At 28.3% G+C, this 26,494-nt stretch overlaps 1 protein-coding gene across 1 annotated transcript in view; it reads left to right on the forward strand.

The window, feature by feature from the left end:
• The window catches only part of LOC136977778 (RRP12-like protein), a 42,405-nt gene extending 19,094 nt beyond the window's left edge, over window positions 1-23,311 (forward strand). The window contains exons 14-34 of the mRNA XM_067273329.1: window positions 3,145-3,287; window positions 3,380-3,501; window positions 3,566-3,630; window positions 7,855-7,905; window positions 7,985-8,093; window positions 8,555-8,712; window positions 8,781-8,942; window positions 9,043-9,201; window positions 9,272-9,352; window positions 10,125-10,233; window positions 10,300-10,407; window positions 10,501-10,658; window positions 10,813-10,907; window positions 11,316-11,435; window positions 12,106-12,248; window positions 12,329-12,433; window positions 18,344-18,396; window positions 22,178-22,241; window positions 22,856-22,920; window positions 22,999-23,081; window positions 23,156-23,311. Of these exons, the coding sequence (XP_067129430.1) occupies window positions 3,145-3,287; window positions 3,380-3,501; window positions 3,566-3,630; window positions 7,855-7,905; window positions 7,985-8,093; window positions 8,555-8,712; window positions 8,781-8,942; window positions 9,043-9,201; window positions 9,272-9,352; window positions 10,125-10,233; window positions 10,300-10,407; window positions 10,501-10,658; window positions 10,813-10,907; window positions 11,316-11,435; window positions 12,106-12,248; window positions 12,329-12,433; window positions 18,344-18,396; window positions 22,178-22,241; window positions 22,856-22,920; window positions 22,999-23,081; window positions 23,156-23,261 (2,259 nt within the window). The 3' untranslated portion in view covers window positions 23,262-23,311. The remainder of the gene's footprint in view (window positions 1-3,144; window positions 3,288-3,379; window positions 3,502-3,565; window positions 3,631-7,854; window positions 7,906-7,984; window positions 8,094-8,554; window positions 8,713-8,780; window positions 8,943-9,042; window positions 9,202-9,271; window positions 9,353-10,124; window positions 10,234-10,299; window positions 10,408-10,500; window positions 10,659-10,812; window positions 10,908-11,315; window positions 11,436-12,105; window positions 12,249-12,328; window positions 12,434-18,343; window positions 18,397-22,177; window positions 22,242-22,855; window positions 22,921-22,998; window positions 23,082-23,155) is intronic.
• The last annotated feature ends 3,183 nt before the right edge of the window (window positions 23,312-26,494 follow it).

Here is a 26,494-nt window from a genome sequence, read left to right on the forward strand (position 1 = left end):
TCAAGTAAGAATGGCTTTGTCAAGGGCTGCAGAAACAGCATCACAATGTTAAGCGTGACTTGAGCAAAATAGAAACTATGCCCAAAAAATGGCCTTTGCAATGGAACAAGGCTTATGATAAAAAATTTGCAATGCTATTTAATTACAGCTGAAGTATTGCCTGACTCTAATCAAGGTGGTGATATGAATTTTCCTCACATTGATTTAGCCCCAGCAATATAAATTTGCCATTTATATAAAGCATCAACAGTTTCCTATTATTCTAGCTTTTGCTGTTGCTATTAACAAATCTCAGACAGACATGATCATGTAGGAATCTTTCTTAATCAATCAGTATTTTATCATGGTCAACTTGATGTTGCTTCATCCCGTTCAAGAAAGCAAAGCCATATTAAGGTGTCATTACTAAAGAAAGACAACAAGGAATCCTTTTAAAAGACAATAGTGTGTTTACTCAGAATGTAGTGTATAAAAAAAAGATTTTAATATTTTTTTAATGTAAAGACCATCATCTGTGTGTGTGTGTAAATGAATTCTCTATAACTCCTACTGTTTTTGTCCACTTCAGGTAAAATTTTGTTTTGTTGCTCCTTATGTTACAACAGATATTTCTACAAATTAAGTAGTTTATACTATTAGCAATTTGTACTCTTTCTCATAAAAAGTATTACATCATGCTTCACGGCAAAATTTCTAGTGTAATAATAATTTTTGAGAATACCAATCTTTTACATGTTAACAAAACATATTCTTATTATTAAAATAACTTATTTCAATATTTAATATTATGAATGAAAATGTTTTTGACATTTTTGTCATTGAATAATAGTAAAGTATTGATAATTACTGAAAAATTATTGTGTAATCAATATTAATGAGTTATGTTATAAAATAAATATTAGTTTTAATTAGAATTAAACTTATAAACTGTTCAAAATGTACAAACAAATAAACACCAATGAAACCCGAATATAAGTAACAACACACCCAACAGCCATAAGTGAACGGGTTAATTTTAGTAACACCATCTCTTGTGCAAACTAACAATTAGAATAATTTAATTTAGAATGAACTGGAAGAAAAGAATCAGCCCGAAGCAGGACTCTAACCCGCAACTCCCACTTGCTGTGCAGACGCATTGCCAGTTACGCTACCTGGACCTTCGTTCCGATCTCCTCTTCCAGCATATATGAGTCACAACTGGGGATGCATTGCTGGTTGGGGCTTCTGTTGGCCGACTGAGTTGCCTGTGTGGAAGTTGCAGGCCGTGGGCGTGGATGCGTCCCCAGTCGTGACTCATATATGCTGGAAGAGGAGATCAGAACAAAGATCCGGGTAGATAACTGGCAACACGTCCACACGGCAAGCGGGAGTTGTGGGTTTAAGTACCGCTTCGGGCTCATTCTTTTCTTCCAGTTTATTCTAAATTAAATTATTCTAAGTGTTAGTTTGCACAAGAGATGGCGCTACTAAAATTAATCAAGAAATAAAAAGTGAATTAAAAAGTGACTGTTTTGACAGACTGTCTTTAATTTGTGAAAATTGTTGTCCGGTTAATTTTTTTATTTTAGGACAGTTTTATATCAATGGCTTTTTGAGCTACCACCTCCATGGTTGCATAAATATTTGCCCAACATCCCCTAACCCATTTTCCCTTGTGTGAGAAAGGCTTGGAAATATTCAAGAAAAACTTTTCTATGAATCTTACACTATGTTTCCTTCATATCTGAAAACCATTAAATGCAATGTTTCTTCTTACTCATTTTCATGAAGGAAAGGGAAAAGTTGTCAGTTATCCCAGCTCTTGTCTATGGACACCATTCAGTCCTGACTGAATGGTGTCCATAGTGCCCCTGAAGTTCCCTTGCTTCTTTTCACTCTTAGGTTTATTTACCACCTCTCAGTGGATGGTAGTGCCCACTTTGAAAACCACTGTTTAGATGTTAAAAATATATGAAATTGAAAAATATTTTTGAAGATTAAAGAATGATTTACTTTCAAATAACTTTTAACTATCAAAATCAGACTCAGCAGTGAGGATTAAGAAATTTTCATCCCCAACCTAAATTCTATTAGAATTTATATTGGGGATGAAAATTCTATCAGAATTTAGGTTGGAGAAAACGTTTATGTTGATATAAATAAATATTTCTCAGCAAGAATAAAGTGGTTACAAAAATTCATCAATTAACTTTTAACTATTAGACTTTTTTAAGAGTTTATCTTTGATATTTTGTAAAGATTTTTTTTTTAATATTATACAGTGGTGCCTCATATAACGTACTAATTCGTTCCAGGTGCACGTCCATTATATGAAAAGCATTTTCCCATAGAAATACTTGTTAAAACATCTAATTCGTTCCGCAGCATAAAATAACCGTACTGTATCATTAAAAAAATAAACATGGGGTGCGTTCTTTTATTCCTCCGCGTAACTCTGTGCGAGCGACATCTGTTTAAAAATTCCTGCGGAACGCGTTCCTAAATTCCGGTAAGAGTGCGCGCCGTTGAACGGCAAAAATGGCTGCTTGTAACAGTATTTTACGGTGGAAAGCAACATGGCGTCCTCCATGGCTCAGATAGTTTTGTTTCCAGGTCCATTATGTGGTTTTATGAATGAAAATTTAGAAATTGTGAAAGCACAAGTTAGCGCATGTGGTGATGCAAGTGTCTTTACAAATTTTTTTTTTTGAATGGTAGCTAGCATTCTAATTTTTTTTTGTGGCTATTTTGAATGCTCTTTCAACAAATAATCCATTTCATGGTTAAATTTTACAATTGGGACCCTTCTTTTGCCTTTAAAAGCTCATATTTTAGATTTATAGATTCCTCCATCACGATACTATCGATAGTGCAGGCACTGTCATCTTTCTTTCTTTCACCGTCGTTCCTAAATGCCTACAAACAGCAGCACACTCCCGTAGTAGCGGAGACGCAGAGCAACCGCTATTAAAGAACGCATCCATGGAGCAGTTACCAATTATGCCGGAAAGTCTGTTGTTCACAGCCAGTCCGTTGCTCGAGTCACGTAACGGCCAAACAGAAAGTCCATTGTTCGCAGCGTCCATTATTCGAGGCGTATGTTATATCGAGGCACCACTGTATCTATAATTTTAAAAAATATTGATTAAAGAATTTTTTTAGTGTCTACAATCTTTAGCTGATCTTAGAGATAGCATCAACTTCACACATACTAATGTGTTGGATCAAACAGTAGGGAAAGCAGTGGCTTCTATGGGTCCTGATGTTGTTTTAAATGTTATACCATTAAATCTCAACTTAGACAGGTAGTTTTAATTTTTAGATTTTTATTATAATAGGAGCAAGGAATGTTCTTAAATGTACAGCAATTTTTATTAAAATATTAAAATTATTACAGCAATAAATTTGACTTTGATCGAAGTTGGCTTCTCCCTGTTATTAGAGATAATGTTAAAGAAACAAAATTGGAATTTTTTACAAATTATTTTCTTCCTCTTGCAACTAAAATTCAAAAGAAAGGTATTTGCAAATGTTCTATGTTTATTATTAATAACTCTTATTAATCTTAATCATTATTTTACAGTTACTCAGTGCCAACATTCAAATCGTAATATTGAGGCACAGCTTTATTCTGCAGTTCAATCACAGGTATTTACTTTTTATTAAAATGTATTAGCATTTTTTAAAACAATGTTTAAGATTAGAAATATATTTACTCAAATGATCTGTACACCTTTTTATCATCCTGACCAATTTAATTTATTACAAATTTAACAAATTTTACTACTTTGTGGTTGCAATTTTTACTATCAGAGTTTTGTAGCATTCAGTATGAAAAGACTCAGTTTAAAGTCCACATGGTTTTAAAAGAAAAAAAAATACAAAGAGGGAAAATATATTATTTGTATATTTAATAAATTATTTACAGTTTGTAGTAGAAATTCTTTGTTGTTTAATTTAAACCAAAGCTGAAATGTCTGCATGTATCCTGAAAATTTGCACAAATTTCAATAGTGTTTTTCAGTAATTTTAAATAATTGGACATGTGCATGAGACAGCATATATTCTTTGTAGAATTTTGTTGATTCAATTTATGGAAAAAGTTTATGTAAATAACAGTACACTTTAAAATTGGAAGTATTAAATAAATTGAACAAAGAAATATAATTGGTTAATAAATTTAATTTTATACCAAAATTCATGAAAATTGGAAATCTTGTACAGTTAAACATTTCTTCAATAGGAGTCCATGGCATACAGTATATAGCATCATTTCAAGGAGTTTTGAAGGCTCAAAAAATCTTGATATGGTTATAGATGATGAGTCCTGTTTCACTTTTGACTGAAATGAATGTGCTGGTAACAATCATTATTTCATGAAAGATGGGCTGAATGGGGATCCTGAAGTCAAATTCAAATGACACTCCTAAGTTTTCACTAACACTTCTGGTTTGATTGGCAATCAGTACCAAAGGACATTCACAGGCTTTCATTGCTTCTTTATATCTCTGCCACCAGAGAAGTGTATGGAAATGAATGCATTCAGAAGAGGCTAGTACTCTTCTTAAGAAATACTATCCAGACTAATGTTATGTTTTCTGGCCAAATGTGGTCACCACTCATTATGCTCATGCATTCAGAAGAGGCTAGTACCCTAGACACAGTTGCCAAGTTGGACCATTATGGAATTTGATACATCTTCCGTGAAGCCAACATTCTAAATGTTCTGCAACTGAGACTAATTTAGAAATTTTGGTACCAACTAAGGCAAAAAGTTTATAAAAATGGTTGGCAAACTGACTCCATGAAGGAGTTTGAGGACATGATCAGGGCCGAACTTTGCCACTTCAGATCTGAACCTCTTCCAGAGATTAATGGAATGGATTAAGACTAAAGTTCATATTGAAGCTGATTGTAGCCTGATCAGCTTATCTGTATCTGAAAACCTTGTTTTAAAATAAATAATGAATTTTAAACAACTTTGAAATTTGTGCAGATTTTTAGAATACATACACTTAGACCAGTATCTTAAACTAAGACATAGGTATAAAGATGTCAGTTTCAGTTGTTTATTAAACTTGATTTATTTAATCTCATTTTAACAAAAATTAGTTGCATCAAAAAATTTGATAATATTGATTGTATCACTAACAAAGTAAGCAAAATGCTTAGTAACTGGATGCACTCTGACATTGCAAGTTGGGTCATCAAGTTTATTTTGAATAAACCACACACACCAACTTTTTGTCATGATGTTTTGGAAAAATGCATGGAGACCATTTTTCATGATTTCTTTAAGGGATTGATTGTTTCCAGTCAGTGAATATCTGATAAAAAATGAGGCAACAATGCTTTCCCTGATCTTATTTTTTTGATTTTATCCTCTGCAAAATTTTATTTGTTTCCTAAAATGAAAAAAATAGCTGTTAAAGGGATGCAGATTTCAATAAGCAGCAGAGTAGATGTCACAGTGACAAAAGCTATTAAAGAAATTATAAAAAATGACTTCCAGGACTGTTTGACAAGTGGTACAGATGCAGGCAGAAGTGTGGCAATGCGGAAGCAGCTTATTATGAGGATAGTGTGATGTAAGAATTGTGTTACATAATCAAACTTGTACTAAAAACTTCTCTTTATTTTTTTATTCTGTATGTATAAGTTAGTTCTTTGGCTACATAGAACTAAACAATACAGTTGAGTCTGCTTGAGAGCACCCTTAGTATTGCTGTTCATTCTCTCTAATCGGAAGTAACAAGATTACCCAAGGAGTTGTTAATGGTATTTGATTCTCTTCACTTTTTCATGCCTTAGGAATTCTGTGTAAATTATAATGCACTTGAAAACATTAAAATTTATTATCACATAATTTTACTGTACTTACATATTGGTTTACATTCTTATATCATCAATTTTATTATTTTATCAAATAATCATTAAATATAATATAGTTACTAGTCACATTTCTCTCACTTCCCAGAAATACAGTAGGAAGCTTAGCAGTAGAGATATGAACATCTTTGCCCAAAAATTTCTGAATGCTCTTTAATGGGATGTACAGAATATAAAATAAATAAGTAGCCTGAAACTTTAAAGTAATGTCATGTGACTCTGAAATCATGTTGCTAATCACTTCTTGCTTCTTCCCCTTGAGAGGATGTTTGTTATCTGTGTTGTTTCTTCAAATATATTTTATGATACCTTTTTAATATGTAATTGCTTCTTATATGTATGTCCAAATCTGCTTATTATGTTTCTGTAAGAAACCTTTTGACTGTCCCTTTATTAGAAAACTGATCAATGGAAGGTTTCACCAAATCTTAATACTATAGTGCAGCAGTGCCAAAACTTTTCAATTGGTGGAAAAAATTGGCTTAAATCTTTGTTAAGCAGGCCATAAATATTTTATATATTCTAAATATACCAAAGTAGGCCTGTTTCTATTATTTTTAAGTGATATGTCAAATATGTTTATGGACCAGTTTGGGCATCACTGCCATAGAGGTCTGTCATGTTCCCTGAATGAGGTATTGTAAGATTAAAGATAGACCCCTAAAAATAAGGCCTGGAATGTTATGCAAAAACATATTTTTCTCTCAAGTTCTGAATCTTGTAATGAGTTCAAAACTACTGAGATTTTTATCTCTGCCTCCTGAAGATTCATTTAAAAATAATAATAATAATAAAATAGCATATTTTAAAATTTTGCTTGATTAAAGTCTATTTTTGTTTTTTGTAATAAATTTGTAATTAATTTACTATTTTTTGTCAAATTTTAAAAAATGCATTACTTTTCAAATAATAATAGTACATTTACAATGGGAAAAGTACATTTGAAAATTAAAACTTATGAACTTCCCTTTACAGACATGCACAATGAACTTTCCTCTCAAGTTTCCATAAAAGAGTGGAAGCTTCCTATGTTATATCCACTCACCAGTTGAAACCTTGTGTCATCATTTTTCCATGAAATCACTGAATTTATAGTAGGCTAATTAAGAAAGCACTATTCAACTACAAAAAAAGCGGAGCAAAGACACAATTTAGGTTGCCAGATTTTTTACTTTTTTTTTTTTTTTAAATGGCCAATGCCGACAAATTAAAAAAAAATAATATATTTTTCAATCCACTTTTCATCTAGATAAGTTTTACTACAAATATATTTTGTCATTATTTAAGAATTTGAAAAAAAAAATCCAAAATGTTAACTATTAACATGCTGCCAATGTTAAAAATTTTGCAAAAATTTAAATCAAAAATACTCCATTTGGACAGAAAACCACTAAACCTGGGAATCTGCACTTGGTCCTAACTAGTAAGTGGATATAATATAGGAGGCTTCCATTCTTTTATGGAAACTTGTTTGAAGGTACTGGACGAGTTTAAGGAAAGTTTATTGTGCACATCTATGAAGAAGGGTTATAAATACAGTTTTAATTTTCAAATTTACTTTTCAAAACCCATTATCTGCAGATATATCATTTGATAAGTCAAATTACAAAAAGTTCAATAAATTTCTAGAAAAATACACTGGGGGGAAAATGCCACATGAATCCAGATCACAAAAAAAAACTTATTTTCAGAACTACACAAGAAGACGATTCAACATTTGGGAGTTGTTGGAAAATAAATCTGTTTGGATATCTACTATATTGATGAAACAACAGATGAAGCCAAATGCAAATGCTATATGGCTAATGTTGTTATTGAAATATTAGATAGATATTATTATTTTTATTTTTTTTAATTTTGAAAACTTTGATTTAAGATTTAAGCTATTATCAATAATAAGTCAAAACATGTAAAAGTATTTTATAAAAATAAATATATGATTTCTTATTGATGTATATAATAATTTAAATGAATTATTTACAGATTTGGTCAATGCTGCCTGGTTTTTGCATAAATCCAGTTGATTTTCCTCAGGTTTGAATTTACTTTATAATATGAAAAATAGTCCAGTTAAAAAAAAATATACATTTAATTATAATTTTAAAAAATTTAGTCTTTCAAAGGAATTGCCAAAATTCTCGGAACGGCTTTAAATACGAGACAAGATTTACGATTAGATGTTATGGCAGCTTTACGTAATTTAATTAAAAAGAATCTCAATAATGGTAACTATTTCTCTTTTGCATATTTTTTTAGAGACACTTTGAAAATTTTAATAAATAGAAAAAGATTTTAGAGATAAAATAATTGTCAAACACATAGCAATGGAAAGTATTCTATAATTAAGAAACAAATAGATTACAAATAAACTTTTCAAAATACATTAAAAAAAGAAGTACATTATAAATTATACAAAAAAAGAAAGTTAAATTATAAGGATGGATCAATAAATAACCATCCAGGTCACCCAACCATGCTGTTGCTTTTGGTTGGTTATTTATTGATCCACCTTTATAGTAAACATTTAAACAAATATTAATGAAGGAAAAGTATGTATAAAATGTGAATGGAAACTCTCATTAATATTTTTTAATCCATTAAATTTATTAAATTTGTCATGAGTTATCTACATAAAATCACTGTAATAATTATTTAAATAATTGTTTTTTATTTATTTTTCTTTATGATGTAAATAGAAAAGAAATGACAAGATATGCAAAAAATTTCTTGCCCATTCTGTTTAATCTTTATACCACTGAATCAAAAGATGATAAAGAAGAATCTACAAGATTAGCAGTTTTTGATACAATCAAAATATATTTGCGAGTTTCAGAAAAAGAAGTATGTTAGTTTGTTTTAAAAGTGTGCTTTTTTTATACATATATAATATAAATTAATTTTACTTTCAGCTTTGCGAGACATTGTTTCAAAAAGCAGAAGAAAAGTTAAAAGATTCGAATATTACATCCTTTAACAGACATGCACTTTTAGATATCTGCCGAGCACTTATACCATTTATAAATGAAAACCATATTCAATTTCTCTTCAGTTATTGTGTGCCTTTACTTCAGGTTTGTAATTGTTAATTTAATCTGTACAAAATTTAATTAATTAAATCATTTATATACATACATAATTTATCTATGTTTTTTATATTCCATTTTCACAAAGAATTTAGACAGAACAATCCAGAAGAAATCATACAGGGTTTTGGAAGAAATATGTAAGAACAATACCGAAGGATGCCAGTTTTTCATAAAAAATCATATTTGTGAATTGAAGGAATTGTTGATTTCTTCGCTTTCTTCGTCGTCTCCTTCATCAAAAGCTGTAAGTTATTTAAATTACATAAGATCTTGATTATTGCATTACTGGATTCAAACTTGAATCATTGTAACAGCCTCGTTTGCGATGCTTAAGAAATATAGTATGTCAGCTAGATAAAGATAACATTGAATTTGTGAAAATTATTATTCCTGAGGTAAGTTAAGAAAATTTTTCTTCCTTTTTAATTTACAGGATACAAGTGCAATATTTAATAAGTTTTGCTTGAATAAATAAATATATCAGATAGAAAATGATATAATTTTTTAAATATTTAAAAATTATGGATAATAATAGTCATGCAAACTTCTTTAGACAATTTTAAAAATAAAAATTAAAATATTAACAATCAATTAAATATGGATAAATTTCTGTCTGTATAATAATTTCAATATAGAAAGAAATGCAATAGAAAAGAAGCCTATTTTTTTTTATATTTACAGTAAATAATTATTTATATTAGTTATATGCTGAATGCAATGTTACTTACATTGAAAGAATTAAAATTTTATATTATTTGTTATATAAAACATAGAAAATTTTGAATTATTTAATTACACTTGTTGAAATATGAAGACTGAAGTTGAAATATGCATCTAAATAAATGTGTGAAACAATGATTTAACAAATAACAAAAAAAACCTTAAAAATCTAGCAATGAAAGTTTAATGACACTAATATTTTTGGTATTATTGAAAGATTCAAGTGCTCAAAACAACTTTTAAAATAACAGAAAAACAGAATGATATAAATTAAATTAGAACATTTCAAAATTTTTAGATTCTGAAGACTGAAAATATTATTGTCATTAAAGATTGTTAAGGTTTTGTTTTTGTTACTTGTTAAATAAAGTATCCAGTTATTCATACATTGTTACAATTAATGATTTTTTTATTCTCATCACTCATTATGTTAACGAATATTTTTAGGCAGTGTTTTGTATAAAAGAAAATTCAGAAAAGGTTCGAGAAGCAGCATATAATTTAATAGTCGAAATTGGAAATTATTTTTTACAATGGCATTCAGAAAATCCTTCTGGTGAGTTTTCTGTGTTTAATAAAATTCAAGAAATTTAATGTTACAAAGATTATTTTTAAATTTCAGAAGGAATAAAAATATATATTGAAGTATTGCTAGCTGGACTAGCTGGTAATCCTCACTTTGTTGGTGCTACTGTACTGTGTTTGGGTAGAGTTATTTTTGAATTTAAAGGTAACATTTTATTTGAAAAAATTGCTTATGCTAATGTGTTAATTCATTAATTTTACAGAAAAAATTGCTTTCTTTTTATTTTTTACTTTCTAGACAAGATTCCATCAGATTTAATCCATCTTATTATTGAGAATGCAGAATTATTGCTTACTTCCTCTAATAGAGAGATTGTCCAGTCTGCACTATCATTTATTAAAAGTTTATTTGGGGCATTAGAAGTGACTGATTTGGCTCAACATGTTGAAACTTTTGTAAGATAAGACTGATTCTAAAAAATACATTATTTAGATTTATTATGAATTAATTTTATATATTGTTGAAGATTTAGTTGATAATTAAAAGAAAGATAAATTAATTTGCAGTCCTCCTTACTGTTTTCTTTTTTTTTATTGTTTGTATTTATAGGTAAAAAATATAATTAAAGCTATATCTAAAGATGGACAGAGACAGTTAAGGTTTAAAGCAAGAGAAATACTAACAAGATTTATTCGAAAGTTTGGGTAATAATAGTTATAAGTAAATTTCATTTATCTAAGTTTGTTAGAAACAGAATATGCACAGAAGTGAAGTAAATAATTTAAAGTTAAAAAGAAAATTAATAAACTCTCATAAATCTTTTTAATTCTGTAAAAAGAAAATCTTATAGATAATAACTTTGATAATAAAAAAATTTAAATGATTATTATTATTTGATTATTAATTTTAATCAGATCATAATAATTATTTTTTGATAAAATTAATTAATAGATCAGAATTATTTTTAAGATAAAAAATTTTTTCAAAAAGTTTTGTTTATTAGCTAACTGCTTTAAAGATATTGTCAATCTTTTTCTGTAACCATATATTTGTGTGTGTATTAATATACTTGGGAAATTAAACATATAATTTCAATAATTTTTTTCTGAAAGGTTTGATATGATCTCAAAATATGTACCAGAGAGCCATAAAAAGTACATTAACAATATATATAAAGTTGAAGTATGTAAACATAAAAATAAACTTGAGAATAAAGAATCAAAGAAGAACAAGTAAGTATGAAATAAGTTTTATAAAATTATTTGTTAATTTAATATTTATAATTGTTTTGATAATTCTTTAGTCCTTGTTGCTTTGCTATTAGGAAAGTATAAAACTAAACAGAATAGCTTCTTTTTAAAATAATATTGATTAAGATAATTTAAGCAGAAAATATTAACTTAGAATTTCAGGTCTTCAATCTTAAGTTACAAATTATGAAAAATGTCTACAAATTTTCTATAAAAAAAGAAACTATACTGATGTTAGAATAAAACTCTTAACTGTAAATCTTATGTTTTAACATGATATTATCAATCATTTTTTGGCATATACATATAGAACTGAATAAAACTTCATTTCAACAAATTTAAATAAAATATATTTTTTAAACAGTCTTTAAAAGTAATTTATTCTAATTTACACTGCAACAGTATTTAACACAGTTTTAGAAGTACAGATGCTCCCCTACTTCTTAATAAGTTACATTTTCAAGGTTTTTCGAAAGTCAAAAACCAACCTAGAAAGTACAGTACATTTGTCTGCAGAATAACCACTTACTGTTAGTGTTTAATTCTTCAACACTAATAGTAATATTCTAGTTATTTAGCTTGAATATTGAATATTACAATTCTGAGAAATCAATAAAAGTTTATTTATAAAGTAACATAAATATGTTAATAGACAAGAAGATTCTGATGATCAAACTTCTGAAGATGATGAATCTAACAATAAAGTTAGCCAAAAGAATACGAAGGAGTGGATACAAGAAAATAATGAAGATATTATTGATTTTCTCAGTTCAAGTGTAAATAAAAAAATTTTAGGTATAAATTAATTTTTTATAATTTAAGTTTTTTTTGTAAATTTTTGTAAATTATTTCATTAATTTATTTTTATATTTTAGCAACAAAACCAAAAAAACCTAAGAAAGATGAATTTAAGATATCTTCAGATGGAAAACTAATCATAACCGATGATTGTGATGATGATAAAGTATTGAAACATAAAAGTAAGCTTTCATTACACTGTATTTGATTATTTGAATGATTCATATACAAAGTATGTTTTAATTTCATACAATAAGAAAATTACAGTACATTAAAATGAATTATCTTATTGGTCCAAATATTAGTCAATATTTTTCTCTGAGTTTTAAGAGGGTAGAAAATTTCTCTCAACCTGTATTCGAGCCCAATTTCAATAACTGTCTATGATACACATTGTACAGAGTTAAACAGATGCTAAAATTTAATGCATCAGTTTTCTAGTGATGCTAAACATCAGCCAACTTGTCAAAGCTGTAGTCACAAAACTGTATGTGGGAATTAATTGTTTGGCACAATTTAGGGTTTATACAAAAACCGGTTTTCAAAACTAAACTTTTCCACCAAACCGGTTTTAACCGGTTTTTGAATTTTTGCCCAAAAAATGGAGATAAAGGACAACTTATTTTAAAACTTTTTCATTTATTTAATATTTATAACATTTTAAAAATATAACAAAATAAAATTGACTAATGTCTACACAAAACAAAACAAAAAAGAAATGCTAGAATATCACATTAAACTATAAAATTTACTCCATAGAAAACCATGAAGAAAAACAAATAACAATGAATTCCTATAAAATATTTTATGTCTTACTTTTTGTAAGAAAATATGATTTTAGAAAGCAAAGAACGTCTATAGATCTATTGCCTTATTTTGCTCAGTAAATTGCCTAGAAATAGAAAAAATCCTCTCACTTGTTACTGAGCTGGGTTTAATTGTGTTTAAAGCATTAAATAATAAATCTAAATTTTTTGTTCTTCCATTTGTACCCTCTAATACTAAAAACTCATTCTTTAGTGTCTTAGGGTTGGACGAAGTCACTTTTTCAAGTTATTGAAAATATTTATGTGATCGATTTCACACAACACAATTTTGGGGGGCTGTAACTTGCCGAGGATGGCTTGTAGAGGTATGGTTCCTTTGACATTTTGCTCCTATAGATATGCTCTACAGCTCTGATAAGGTCCCAATTGTCTTATTTAGAACTTAAATTGAGCCGAATTGGACACTCTCTAGGCGTAGGGGATTTTTTTGTTTTGTAGTTAGTTTTATGAAACAGTATTTAACAATATTCCCGTTTTACACCAGAAAAGATTTTCTGTCAAAATGTTGATGTTTTTAATCAAATAATTAATTAATTTTTATGTTTTAAGTGTAGGCTTAAAAACCAGTTTTTTACTTGGGAAAACCTGGTTATAAAATTATACGAATTTCTTCAAAAAACCGACAAACCCTAGCACAATTGTAAATAATTGATTGATTAACTTTTTTTAATGTATTCAATAAAATCGGTTACATATGACATCCATCGCAAATATGTATATATCGCCTGATATGTATATAGAAACATTATCAAACAGTTACCTGAATAATCAGGCTATTATTTTGTTAATTTTAATAATAAATACTGAGTAATTTGCTACTAGAGGTGGAAGTTAGGTGCCATCTTTTAACTAAATTAACAATTATGATTTTAATAATTTATTAAATAATGTAGAACCATCTGGAAGATTGTTTCTTTTCATATATATCTTTTCTTTGGTGATGTTTCTATATATATATATACCTTGCTGGATAAAACGTTAGCTTACTGAGTGCTGTTTTGGAGTTGTTGTTAGGCTGTGGGCATCATAGGAGTTGTTCCCAACTGATACTGATTAACTGCATAACGTTATATCTAAATTTAAATATATCTGGAAGCAAAGACTTGCTTGGGATCTGGGTGGTGCACTGCATGGTAAGTAGAGATTGCAGATTCAAGTTTCACCTGGGTCAGTTCTTTTCTTTCAGATGGTTCTAAATTATTTAATAAATTATTAAAATTATAGTTATTAATTCAGTTAAGAGATGACACATCTACCTCTAGTAACGAATTACTTAGTCAGTCGTAGAGAAAGCATGTTGTGCTAGATTGCTATTCGAATTGTTAAACACAACATCATGTTATTAACTCAATCACTCGGCTTTTGACTCCACCTTTATTTAGTTGAGTCAACTAAATAAAGGTGGAGTCAAAAGCAGAGTGATTGAGTTAATAACACGATCTTGTGTTTATCAATTCGAATAGAATTACTTAGTATTAATTATTAAAATTATAGCCTGATTATTTAGGCAGTTGTTTGGAAAATCAGTTACTTTTGGTAACTTATATAGAAATTTTACTTTGATAACTTTTTATTTTACTCCTAGGAGTCTACTAATTCAGCAATCATCAAAATGGGAAAGATTGCCAAAAATTTAGGCAAAATTTATTCTGTTGTAAAGTGTTGATTTCTGTTGTACTATACTAATAAATTTGTGTATTCAATATGATTATGTTTTAGGCTTTATAAAAATGTTTTAGCCAGTTATAAAAAAATAAGACAAATGATAATGGAACAGAATGTTTTGATTTCATTTTTAACAGTCATAAAACTGCAAGTATACTTTCTGCAATACACATGAAATATGACAAGAAATCCTACTTCTCCAGCATAATGTTTATGTTGGACAGCCTACTACTAGATGCATAGAACATTATTTTGATTTTGCTCTATAACTTTCATTAATTTTTTATTATTAATATCGGCAAAAATAAGCAATAAGTTACAATTTGTCATTTATATGTTTCAGACACACACATTTCTTTCTATAAAACAAATGCTTTTAGTTACAATCTTCTGATCGACTAAGCATGATTTGAATGCAATTTATAAAAATGAACTAAAAAAAAGCAAACAAAAATTAACCCTTTCCCTGCCGTTTGCCACGCCCCCTTATTTTGTAAAACGGCCAAGGTCAAAATAGGTAAATCAGGCAATATTATTTTAAAAATTCACCAAAAATTAAATTATTATTTGATTCATATGAAAAAAATCACATATATTTATCAATATAGTTAGTTTTAAATACGACATTTTTCAATAAAGTTTGTTTGAAAAATTTATGAGAAAAAAAAAATAATATATGATAATTGACATTCAAACTTGAAAATTTGTTACTTTTTGTCAAAATTAACATTGTCTGGTTACTTTATTCTTATTGTCACTGAGCCAGAATGACGTAGAATATTGTTCTGTACAATTTGATATTACATTTATGCACGTACGTTTATTCGTTGTGAAATTATCGCACATTATATCAAACATTTGTTTGAAATCTGAACTTTATTCTGCTTTCATCTAATATAATTAACTAATATACTTTATTCATTTCATATCAAACAAGACTATATATTTTTGTCATAAACATATGATTACCAATAGCAATAGATGTAACATTTGCTAATATTTTAGATTTAAAAATAAAATTAAAAATTAAAAAAAATATATAAAATATCAGAACTGAAGGTCATAACTTAAATATTTACGATATATTAACATATTATAGCTGAATAAACTTATTATAGCATAAATCAACTTATTATAGTAATATTATTGCATGAATATGCTAAAAATAAAATAAAAAATTATCAGAAAATGAAAAATTAAGAAAAAATAACCGATAATTAAAATTTTTTAAGTCGACAAAACACCACCTGGACAAAAATATGTAGAATGAACGATAAACAAGACGATGCCGTCAAGTGCTGACATCTGTTGTCGATAAATTTTATAAAAATCGATTGTTAACAGGGTAACGATCAATCGGTACCCTGGCCGTTTTGCTAAACGAATAGGGTAACGATAGATCGGTACCCTGGCCGGGAAAGGGTTAATTTATGCTGATTGATGCCAGATATTTGTAATAGAAATAAAATCTTTTAAATTTGTAACTAAATTAATTTAAAATGAAAGAAAGAAATATAATTGAACATGACTAATTTTCATAATAAATTACATAGAAGAAAAGTAATAAGAATTCCACATATTCTTGTAAGAGTTAGTCAAATTATGGAAGATTGTGGCAAAAACAATTATAAAGGGCTTTAAGACATGTTACCAACAACTTGCATGGAACAGTGTGGTGATGATCAAAGAGACAAGAGATGAAGCATTTGTGGGTACCGAGGAGGGACGACGAGGTCAGACCTCTGTCTAATTTCGGCTAACAAGTCAGAGGGACACGCCCACGTGTCAGAGAAGGCTTATTTGACGGTAGGAATCCCATAGGGACGGGACTACGTTTCATCCAGTCGAGTGTAGGAGGGAAGGTGGAGTCGTGGTAAGGCGATAAGCGAATATTCGAGCAAACAAGACACCATGTAACAGAATAACAACGATTTAATGAAAAAAAATCTGTTACAAAAATCTGACATTACAGGGGTGACATATATAAAAAGCTATATATCCCTACCACGCAAAGAGAGAGAGAGAGAGAGCTCACATAAATGGGTTCCATACCTCTTAGACAATCAGTATTTCCAATATTCTGTCGGTCACAAGGATCGATAATTCTTTTAATGGGAAGGATCGGTAACTCTTGAGGCACAACGTAAAATATTCCCTTAGGCACAAAGGACAAAATGGACGAGATCGTGACTCGATCTAGGTCGATGATGGACTCCCCTGGGGGAAGGAAGCATCTTATATAGCTTTCTGCTGGGAAAGTTGGTCACGTGCATGTGCTTAGGCCATAGGTGTTCCTGGGATTGGAAACAATACAGTGAATTTGGGCGCGAACTATAAACTTAAGTTGCAAGATGATCTGTACTCAGCGTAAGAACAATGGATAGTTGACAGTTATACAGCCGGGGACGCATATTTTCTCGTCCAGGACCTTTTTTAGGCAGGATGTTTATAATAGGAAAATTTTCGATTCAATATAGGGAACAATTTATTATAATTCGGATATAAGAAAGAGGTAATTATTAATTTGGATATAATTTATTATAATTTTACATTCAAGGGGATTTCCAGATCTCACACATTGTTTCACTGACTTTCCAAATTTTTTTATGTGCAAATAAAATCAATAATGAAAGATTGACTTATATTTAGGTCCTAATATTTTTTTAAAAAGTAAGGATTCCAAAATTGGAGTTGACTTATATTCAGGCCAATGTTGTATTTTTTGTCACATATATAAGAATTGCTATTTTGATATTGATAATTTTCAGATAAAAATCATTCATGATTAATGTGTAATTTTATTACAAACTATTCATAAATAGGTATAATTCTTTAAATTAAATTTTTAATATTACTTAAATAGGTTATTTTTTATTCAAATTCAATTGTGATAGAAATAAATTTCACTTGTATTTGTTTCCGTAATAATTGAATTTTAATTGAGAAAAATGTCTTTCAAGCTATGGCTTATCATAAAATCTTCATTTATAATGTTTGGATTACTTTGTATTATTTTTACAAATGGCGTATTGGTATTTAACATTAAAAATAATGAACATACCTACAAAACTAAATTCCTATAGACATTCATAACAATAAAAAAAGTTTTTTTTCTTTAATTTCACATATATGTGGAATAATGCTTTGACTCTTTTTATTTTGCTTATTAGCATAAATAAGCAAACAAATCAAATATAGTTTTTAGCACAAGATGAATATAAATATTAAAATTAAACTATAAAATTTAAAAGAAAGAACATTTGATTTTTTTGTTACAAGTAATCAGATTTTATTGTAGTGATAATATGTAGTTTATTATAAACCATTTTTTAACGTAAATGATGATGTTCAAGAACCGAATTGTCTCATCTATCATTTACATTAATATCTTTTTTTCATACATTGAAATTTTTGTGTGAAGTATAAAAAATATAACTGTGTATGGTAACTTTTTTTTACAGAATAACAAACAATGAATTATTCAGAATTTCTGAATACTTATGAATTTTTAAACTATCAGATTTATTAATTAAAACACAAATAAATAAATGTAAAATAATGTTTTTTAATAGTTGATTTATATTACTTTGTTTTTAACAGGAAAAGCTGATGACAACATTTCGGATGAAGATGACGCTGAGAATATGCCAACGGTAAGTAATATTACTTTAGTTTCTGTATTGTAAGTTGTCATTAATGCTATTTCTTAGAATATTTAATTTTTTAGTCTGTAGTTGAAGTGATATTAGGTCTATGAAAAACAGCTTCCTCATTCTTTTTTGAAAATATTTAAAGAAATCTGGATTATAGTTATTCTATATAAATATTTATCTTATGCATTAATAATTTTAAATGATGTGACTCAAACTGTTTTCAGTTAAAAATAATGAGAGAATGAAAGGGTCATATTGGAAAAATGAATAAATATAAAGAAAGCATGATGTTATATGATAAAAAAAATTCTAACACTCAGTTAAGCAGTTAACCACTTTTTAAATAAAATTAAAATTTTAATATTCTTTAACTACCATTATGTGTGTAATATTATATACAGTGGCACCTCATACTTCAAATTCTAAATTTGACAAAATTTCACTTCAAAGTTTGAACAATGCATGCAGTGAAAAAAAAGTGCGCTCAAAGCGTAAATGAAATCTATTGTGTGTCCAAGTCACTTCTCACTCTTCTGTTAGGCTCATATGTTTTTGTTGTTTTTTGTGTTTGGTTGTACATATATGTTGTTCATTAATTTTTAATAATTTTTTCCTGCAGAGTTTTTTTTTTGTTAATAACTTTTGGGCATCCCATATGTTTTGTATCCCTTACTTCAAAACTTCCTGAAAGGAAACTTTTTAAACCACATTTGGCATTTTAAAAGTCTAGGAGCATCTTTCCCATAGACATATAATTTTTTTTAGTATTTGTACATCATCATAGCTTTTCTGAAACTCAAAGCATAATATGCTTGATATGTGTTTTTATTTGAAGACATTTCAACTTGATTTTATTCAAACAAAATGTGAAGTAAAATGTTTAAAGTAAGCTTTTAAACAAAAAATACAATCTCACATTAGCAATAATGTGTTAAACTTCACAATTGTAAAAAATACACAAAAATTTTCCAACCTTTACTTCATTTGCTTCCAAACACTTCTTGGTTGCCATGGTTAATAAAATCAGGACAACCAAGAAGTGTTTGGAAGCATTGGAGTCTAAGAGGAAGGATGTATTATCAATAATTGAAATGAAAAAGGAACTTACCATGATGCGTGAAAGTGATGTGTGGATCGGATCGATGCCATATTTTAAGATGCCGAAGTCAACAGTGTGCAACTGGTAATTGCAATTTTCATTTCATTATATAGTATTTATGTATTTTTTTTTATTGTTTTCATGTTTTAATATGTTATTAAAGCATTGTGTTATCTTTATCTTAAATTATGTATATTTGTTGTTTAAGTTTATTGAATTGTTTAGTGTCCAAGAATGGATTCATTTACTTTCCATTATTTCTAATAAGAAAAATTTATTTGGATGGATTTTGAACAATTCAGAGTTTTAACAACCTCCCAGAATGGATTAAATTCAAAGTATGAGGCACTACTGTATATGTAATATATTTTAAGCATCTTTAATATATGACTTAAATAATTAAAAATTTTACTCCAGAGTTAAATTTCTGAAGAGTCTGAAATAATCCTGCAGAACAGAAATATTAGAGGAAATTTTGTTATTTAATATAAGAGATTTTAAATTATGGTGTAAACAAATTATTATATAGTTTTATTTGATAGTATAATATTACAATTGAATGTTATGAATTTGAGCAAGAGATTTGTCTGCTACAATGATGGAGGCCAAACACCTAGCATCATCTGAAATTATTCTGTAAACAAACTTTTGTTTTTTTTTCCTGCTTGACAGATATACTGTATTTACTTGTGTATAAGATGAGGTTTTTATTCGTTTTTCACTCCTTCAAAAACCTACGATGTCTTATACATCCAAGCGAAGGATTCTTTGCATTTTTGCAATAATTTTTGTGAATTGTGTATAGTTCATGCTGCCATTATAGCAGGGTGCTAACAAGGTTAATGTGAATGTCACTTTCAAAGAGATGGTCCAAAAATAGCTGTCACTTAGCAATGATTATAAATGTAGTTATTTCATATTTGTTAAATTGATAATTTGGTAAGTAAACATTTAATTTTTTTTAACATACATTGTTTAAGAATTGTTTTATTTCAGTTATATATAAAGTTTATTTTTTTCATTTTTATCTTATTTTGTTCAATGGACACTAAGAGGACTTCTCCATACCCACAATGCCAACTGGGTGGTGAGGGTGGGACCTGAGCTGTCTGCACAGACAACCCATAAAAAAATTCCTGCGATTTATCGAAATCTATTCCAGTTCTCCAGAGTATTAAGCTGATACCTTAACTGTTTCTGACCATCTGGCTGTGGTGTATCATTTATTAGTTTTTAATTGCCTTTTTTATATTATTCAATAAATAAATTAATGAAATGTGGCATGAAAGGTCTTTTCCCAAACTGAAATTTAACAGTGCTCTTAACCCTCGGGGTCATGGTGTATCTCATTTATGTATACAAATTTTACATGAAAATATTTTTTAAATATTTAGTTTACAGCTTCAAGGTCACTTATGGCTGTGCATGTGTATGTTACTAATTATATGCCACATTATTTTTGCCATTAGTTTCATTTTTGCACCTGTTACATAAAATTTTTGTAATGTTTGATTGCAAAAATTTTTTTGTCGTCAAGTTATCAGGAAAAACTGTTTTCTAAAAAAAAAATAAAAACCTCTGAGTAATTTGTAGCATCTGCAAAAGTAGAAGCATCAATTGTCTTTCAAACAAAACAAACTGCACCTCTCTTAAAGTCCTGGGGTCCAATGTCAAAATTTCTCTCCGCTGCATGTCGCCCCAGGTTGAATTTTTGTTGAGTTGATGCCTAACAAAAAATTTCCCATTTTTGAAAAAAAATAATTGTGGCTATTGTATTGCAGTGCCGTTACAGCTGCACACCTTTACTGTAAGCAAACTTTTTGACAAGACATAGTCTTGTCAAAAAGTTTCAGATAATGCTAGATGTTTGTCCTCCGTCATTATAGTAGAAAAATCTCTTGCTCAAATTCATAACATTCAATTGTAATATTATTAGGCATTGCCAGAATTCATTGTCATGTTTATCACCATTTACTAAAATTTGAATAGTTTGTGTTAATATTGATTAATTCTTTTCTTTCTTATGCCATTTAGCAAATACTTATTTCTAAAAGCTGTCACACTTAGTGGTGATATAATTTATTTTACAGATTATTGTGATTTTTATATAACTACATATATAAGTATTTATTAATTCCTAAATTCTGTGTTATAAATTTTGATAATTAATTCTTTGTTTTGACCTTGAAATTCAGTTTGGTCACTGCATTATTCAATCATTCATTTTTAGCAGAAATACTAATTTACAAAAATGCGAAAGCTTGACTATTATAACCAAATTATTTGTTTATATTTACTTCTTTCTGCTTATACTTAAATGAAATAGTATTAATTTTTCTCTTTGAAATCTGTAAATTTTGATTTAAAAGAAATCATTTGTTAGCAAGTGTTATGTAATTCTTCATATCGTATTCAAAATTCCAAAATTAAAGTGTTCAGTTAAGAAAATTAATATTTACTAGAAAAGAAACATTTTTCGACTAATATACGTGGATAGCTGTTTCTGAAACTTGACAACATACTACTAAAAGTATATGTGATTTTTTTAATATAAATACCTATTAATCATATACTGTGCGCATATACTACATGTGATTCAAGATATGTGTATAGTAAATTTTTGATTATCCTGAATTAACACTTTACTTGAACATCTTTTTCTTCAAATTTAATATTTTTCAGATAAAGAAACAGAAAATAAACACAGAAAAAGGATACCAAGATGATCTTTCCGTGATAAAAACAGGTTTGAGAATTATTATTAATTGTATTGTTGATATATTTTCTTTACTTTTTTATTGACGTATTCAATTGTATATGTCACTTCCAATAATGGGAGGAATACATTTCAACCTTTAAAATAAACTTCAAATATAAAATTAAATGTTCCAAATTTTACAATTAATATAAAATCTAGAGTAATAATTTGTTTAAACATATATGGGAAGTTGAAGAGTGCAATCTGAGATTAACAGAAAATGTATTTAATCAGTTATAATAGTAGGAAGAAGAAACAAATACTCATTCTTGAATTGCTCTGTACTAAATCTCCGACAAAAAGTATTTCAATTGTTTAATGTAAGAAAATTTTTAAAGTTATGTTATCATCATAAGGATGATTTGCTTTAAAAATGACAAAAAAATAAAATGCAGACACGGTCAAATTCTTAATAATCAGTAAGTTTCTTACCAAGGAAAAAAATAGTGTATATAATACTTTTATAGTCATTGATTAGATGCTTGATAAAGATAATTCTCTTATTAAGAAATATATATTTATTCATTTAAAATAAATATCATATATTTATCATAACATAATGTTTAATGTTTCATGAAAGTATTCACTTCTACAAAATGCAGGTATTCATAGAAAAATAAACAAAAAAGAGAATAGTCTAACTTATGGAGAAGAATTTAAAGCAAAGGTAACTTTACATAGATTATTATTATTATTAATTGGGAAAAGTTTATATTATTTGTCTAATGTGGTTTTACAATTGCAGAAAGCTGGTGGTGATATGAAGATAAAAGGTCGGCCCAATCCTTATGCTTATATTAAGTTAGATAAGAAGGTGTTGGGTAAGAGGTAAGTAAAATTCACATTTGAGAGTTATTTACATTATATATCATTAATTAACAATGACATATAACATCTTAAAGGAAAAGGGCTAAATTGGCTGGTCAATATAAAGGCATTGTAAAAGCGGCAAAGAAGGGATCACAACAAGCAAAAAAAGAGAAACGTAGAAGACGAGTGAAAAATTGATACTTTATTTATTTATTTAATGTAAAAAGAATTAAAATCTTTTAATGTTGTTTTTTTTTTTCAATTTTTATAATTACACATTTATGATACTAAACTACTCAGTGAGACACATTTCTGAAAATTTAGGAGGGAAGACAAAATACTGACAATGCTTGTGATTTGGGAATAATAGGAATTAGAATGCATCAAACAGGGCACTAGAAATTGAAAAGAAATTTTTACTATCAGCTATTTTAAACTAAACAAATGATGTTTCCAAATATACATTTTACTACATAGTTGTTATGATAATACATGATTACTTGAAAATATACTTTTTAAATTTTGACATAACTGATTGATGGCATCTCAAGTCACACTGTAGTCCTCATATATATGAAAAACAAATGACTATCAAATATGTTTGCTAGATTAAATGTCTCCAGAATAAGCCTGTTGTATATACAGTACTGGCATTAATTCAAGACTTTCTTTTTTTTGTATTGTCAGAAAAATGCTTTTTTGATATTTAAATGGTCATTCTAATCTTATATTTATTTATCTTTTTCTACTTGTTACATGTTGAATTGACGTTATTTTTTTTATATACAAGAATTTCTGAATTAACCTTTCAATATTGCCCTTGCTACTGATCAAATGTCTTATCCTGTAATTTGTTAAAATAAACATAACATGTAGGTATGTTTCAGTATCCAATCAGGAGAGTTTGAGCAACCACATCTGATTGTTTTGACAAGAGATATCTCTAAATTTTGAGGTTATGTGAATATGATAAAACTGAAATTATGACTCCTAACAAAACAAAACATGCTGATTGGTTGGTCTCTGGCAAAGAAAAGAAGGCTACACATATAAAGAAATAGCAATTAAGTTGAGTGGTGGACCTACAAAGTCAGCTGTGAGAAGAATCTTCAAATGCTTTACTCAGATAGGATTGACAAAAACAGCTTCAAGAACAGGTAGAAAACCAAAAAATAACTGAGCATGATGTGAGCAGAATCTGTTCTTTCTCCCTGCAAAACTGTCATAGATCAGCAAAAGACAATCAAACTCCTGAAGACATTTGGCATGCAAATTGCTGACAGAACTGTTAGAAAAATGTTGCATGACAATGGTTTCTTTCTTGGTGTCTTTGCTCATAGACCATACTCAACAAAAGACAGAGGTAGAAACGTACCAATTGAGTTCTGGCACACATGAAATGGACATTAGAAAACTGGGCCAAGATTATTTGGAGTGACAAGACAAAAATTTGTATCTCTGGAAGTTCATTCTTCAATGAGCCAGTGAAGACCTTTTGCCTAAGTGCACTACAGCAGCGTTTCTCAACCTTTTTTGGCCCGCGGACCAGTAGATTTGTTAAAAAAAATTGTGGACCAGTGATATTTTCTTAACAACTAATTTTTACTAAGTATTTATAAAGAACTACTACGTAAGTTAGTTGTAGCATTTTTATTATCATTTGCCTACAGTAATATTTAAATGTAAAGATATATAATTATACATACATATAATAATAAGTAAGTATATAAACCTTTAACAAAAATGACAGAAAATTATAAAAAAATCACAAACTCATGGATGTAGGAACACAACAAAAATATCATTCTTACGATTACCAAAAAATTAAATCAATGGGAACAAACTCTTAAGAAAAATTAGAACAAAAAATCAGAGATTATAAAAAAAATCAAAAACTCATTGCATATGAACATATTGTTAATGAGAAGATTGCTGCTGCTCTTCTTCAATCAACTTGTCAATTGTTGGTTCCAAATTAGACAAGCTAAGTCGGAGCGGTGAAATAACCAAAAGCCGATTTCTAAATTTATTTTTTATTACCGTCATAGATGAAAATCCCGATTCACATAAATATGTAGTTGCGAAGGGGATTAACATTTTCATTGCTTTCTCGTATAGAGATGGATATTCATTTTTCAATTTGATCCAAAATTTATCTATGGACATTGTTGAAAAACTAGCTTTTAACATAATATCTGCACTAATCTCAAGAAGGGACTCATATTCTCTGTCATTTAAATTTAACTTACTATTGTCATATGTTATGAAAGGGTTTGTTATCCACACATTTCTTTCACACGTGGTTTTTTCAGATGGGAAATATTTTTCGAAACCAATATTTAAAGATTGTAAGTGTTGCCCAATGATTGTATTTAATTTTGATAAGTTTAAATCTTGTTGCAAATTAACAAAATCAAAATAATTATTAAAAATATCAATATTATTGTTATTTACTTTATCCACCCAAAAATTAATTTTTTTCTTAAATCCATCTATTTTATTAAATAAATGAAACGCATTTATGGAAGCTCCTTGTAAACTCAAATTTAAATCGTTGATATATGAAAATATATCACTTAAATATGCTAGTTTTGCAACCCATTCTACATCAGACAAATGCATACTTAAAGGATTATTTTTTTCTCTTAAAAATATTTCTACTTCCATCCTTAATTCAAAAAGCCTGGTTAAAATCTTATCCCGCGAGAGCCATCGAACTTCTGTATGAAGTAATAATTGCTCATGTTCGGCACCAACCTCCTGACAAAATATTGCAAATAATCTGCAGTTTAAATCGCTTTTTTTAATAAAATTAATAATTTTTATAGATTCCGCTAAAACCTCATTTAATTCTGCGGATAAACTTTTCGCAGCTAAATGTTGTCTGTGTATTATACAGTGGGTCATTAATAAATCAGAATTAGCTGCTTCCTGAATTCTTTTAGTAACACCAGAATGTCTGCCAATCATACTAGCCGCCCCATCGGTACATACACCTACGCAATTTTTCCATTCTAAAGAATGTTTAATAATATAAGAATTAAGTGCGTTAAAAATCTCATCACTTGTTGTATATGAAACCAATTCTATACAACACAAGAATTCTTCTTTTATTTCCTCCAAAATAAAATCAATATATCTAACGTAGCAAATTAATATGGCTTTTTGGGAAATATCGCATGATTCATCAATTTGTATTGCAAAAAGTGTTGATTCCTTTATCTTTTGGATTAACTGATATTCCAAATTCTCTGATAATTTTTCAATTCTTCTTCTTATGGTATCATTAGATAAGGGAATCGATTTGATTTTATCAACAGCAGCTTGTCCAAACATCTCTAAACAAACGTCTATTAAAACAGGTTTTATTAAATTTTCCCCAGTGGTAAATGATTTTTTGGTTTTAGCAATTCGAAGGGCAACTAAGCACG

The sequence above is a fragment of the Centruroides vittatus genome, unplaced genomic scaffold, assembly GCF_030686945.1.
Source record: "Centruroides vittatus isolate TY-2023 unplaced genomic scaffold, ASM3068694v2 contig_474, whole genome shotgun sequence".
In the NCBI taxonomy this organism is placed as follows: domain Eukaryota; kingdom Metazoa; phylum Arthropoda; class Arachnida; order Scorpiones; family Buthidae; genus Centruroides; species Centruroides vittatus.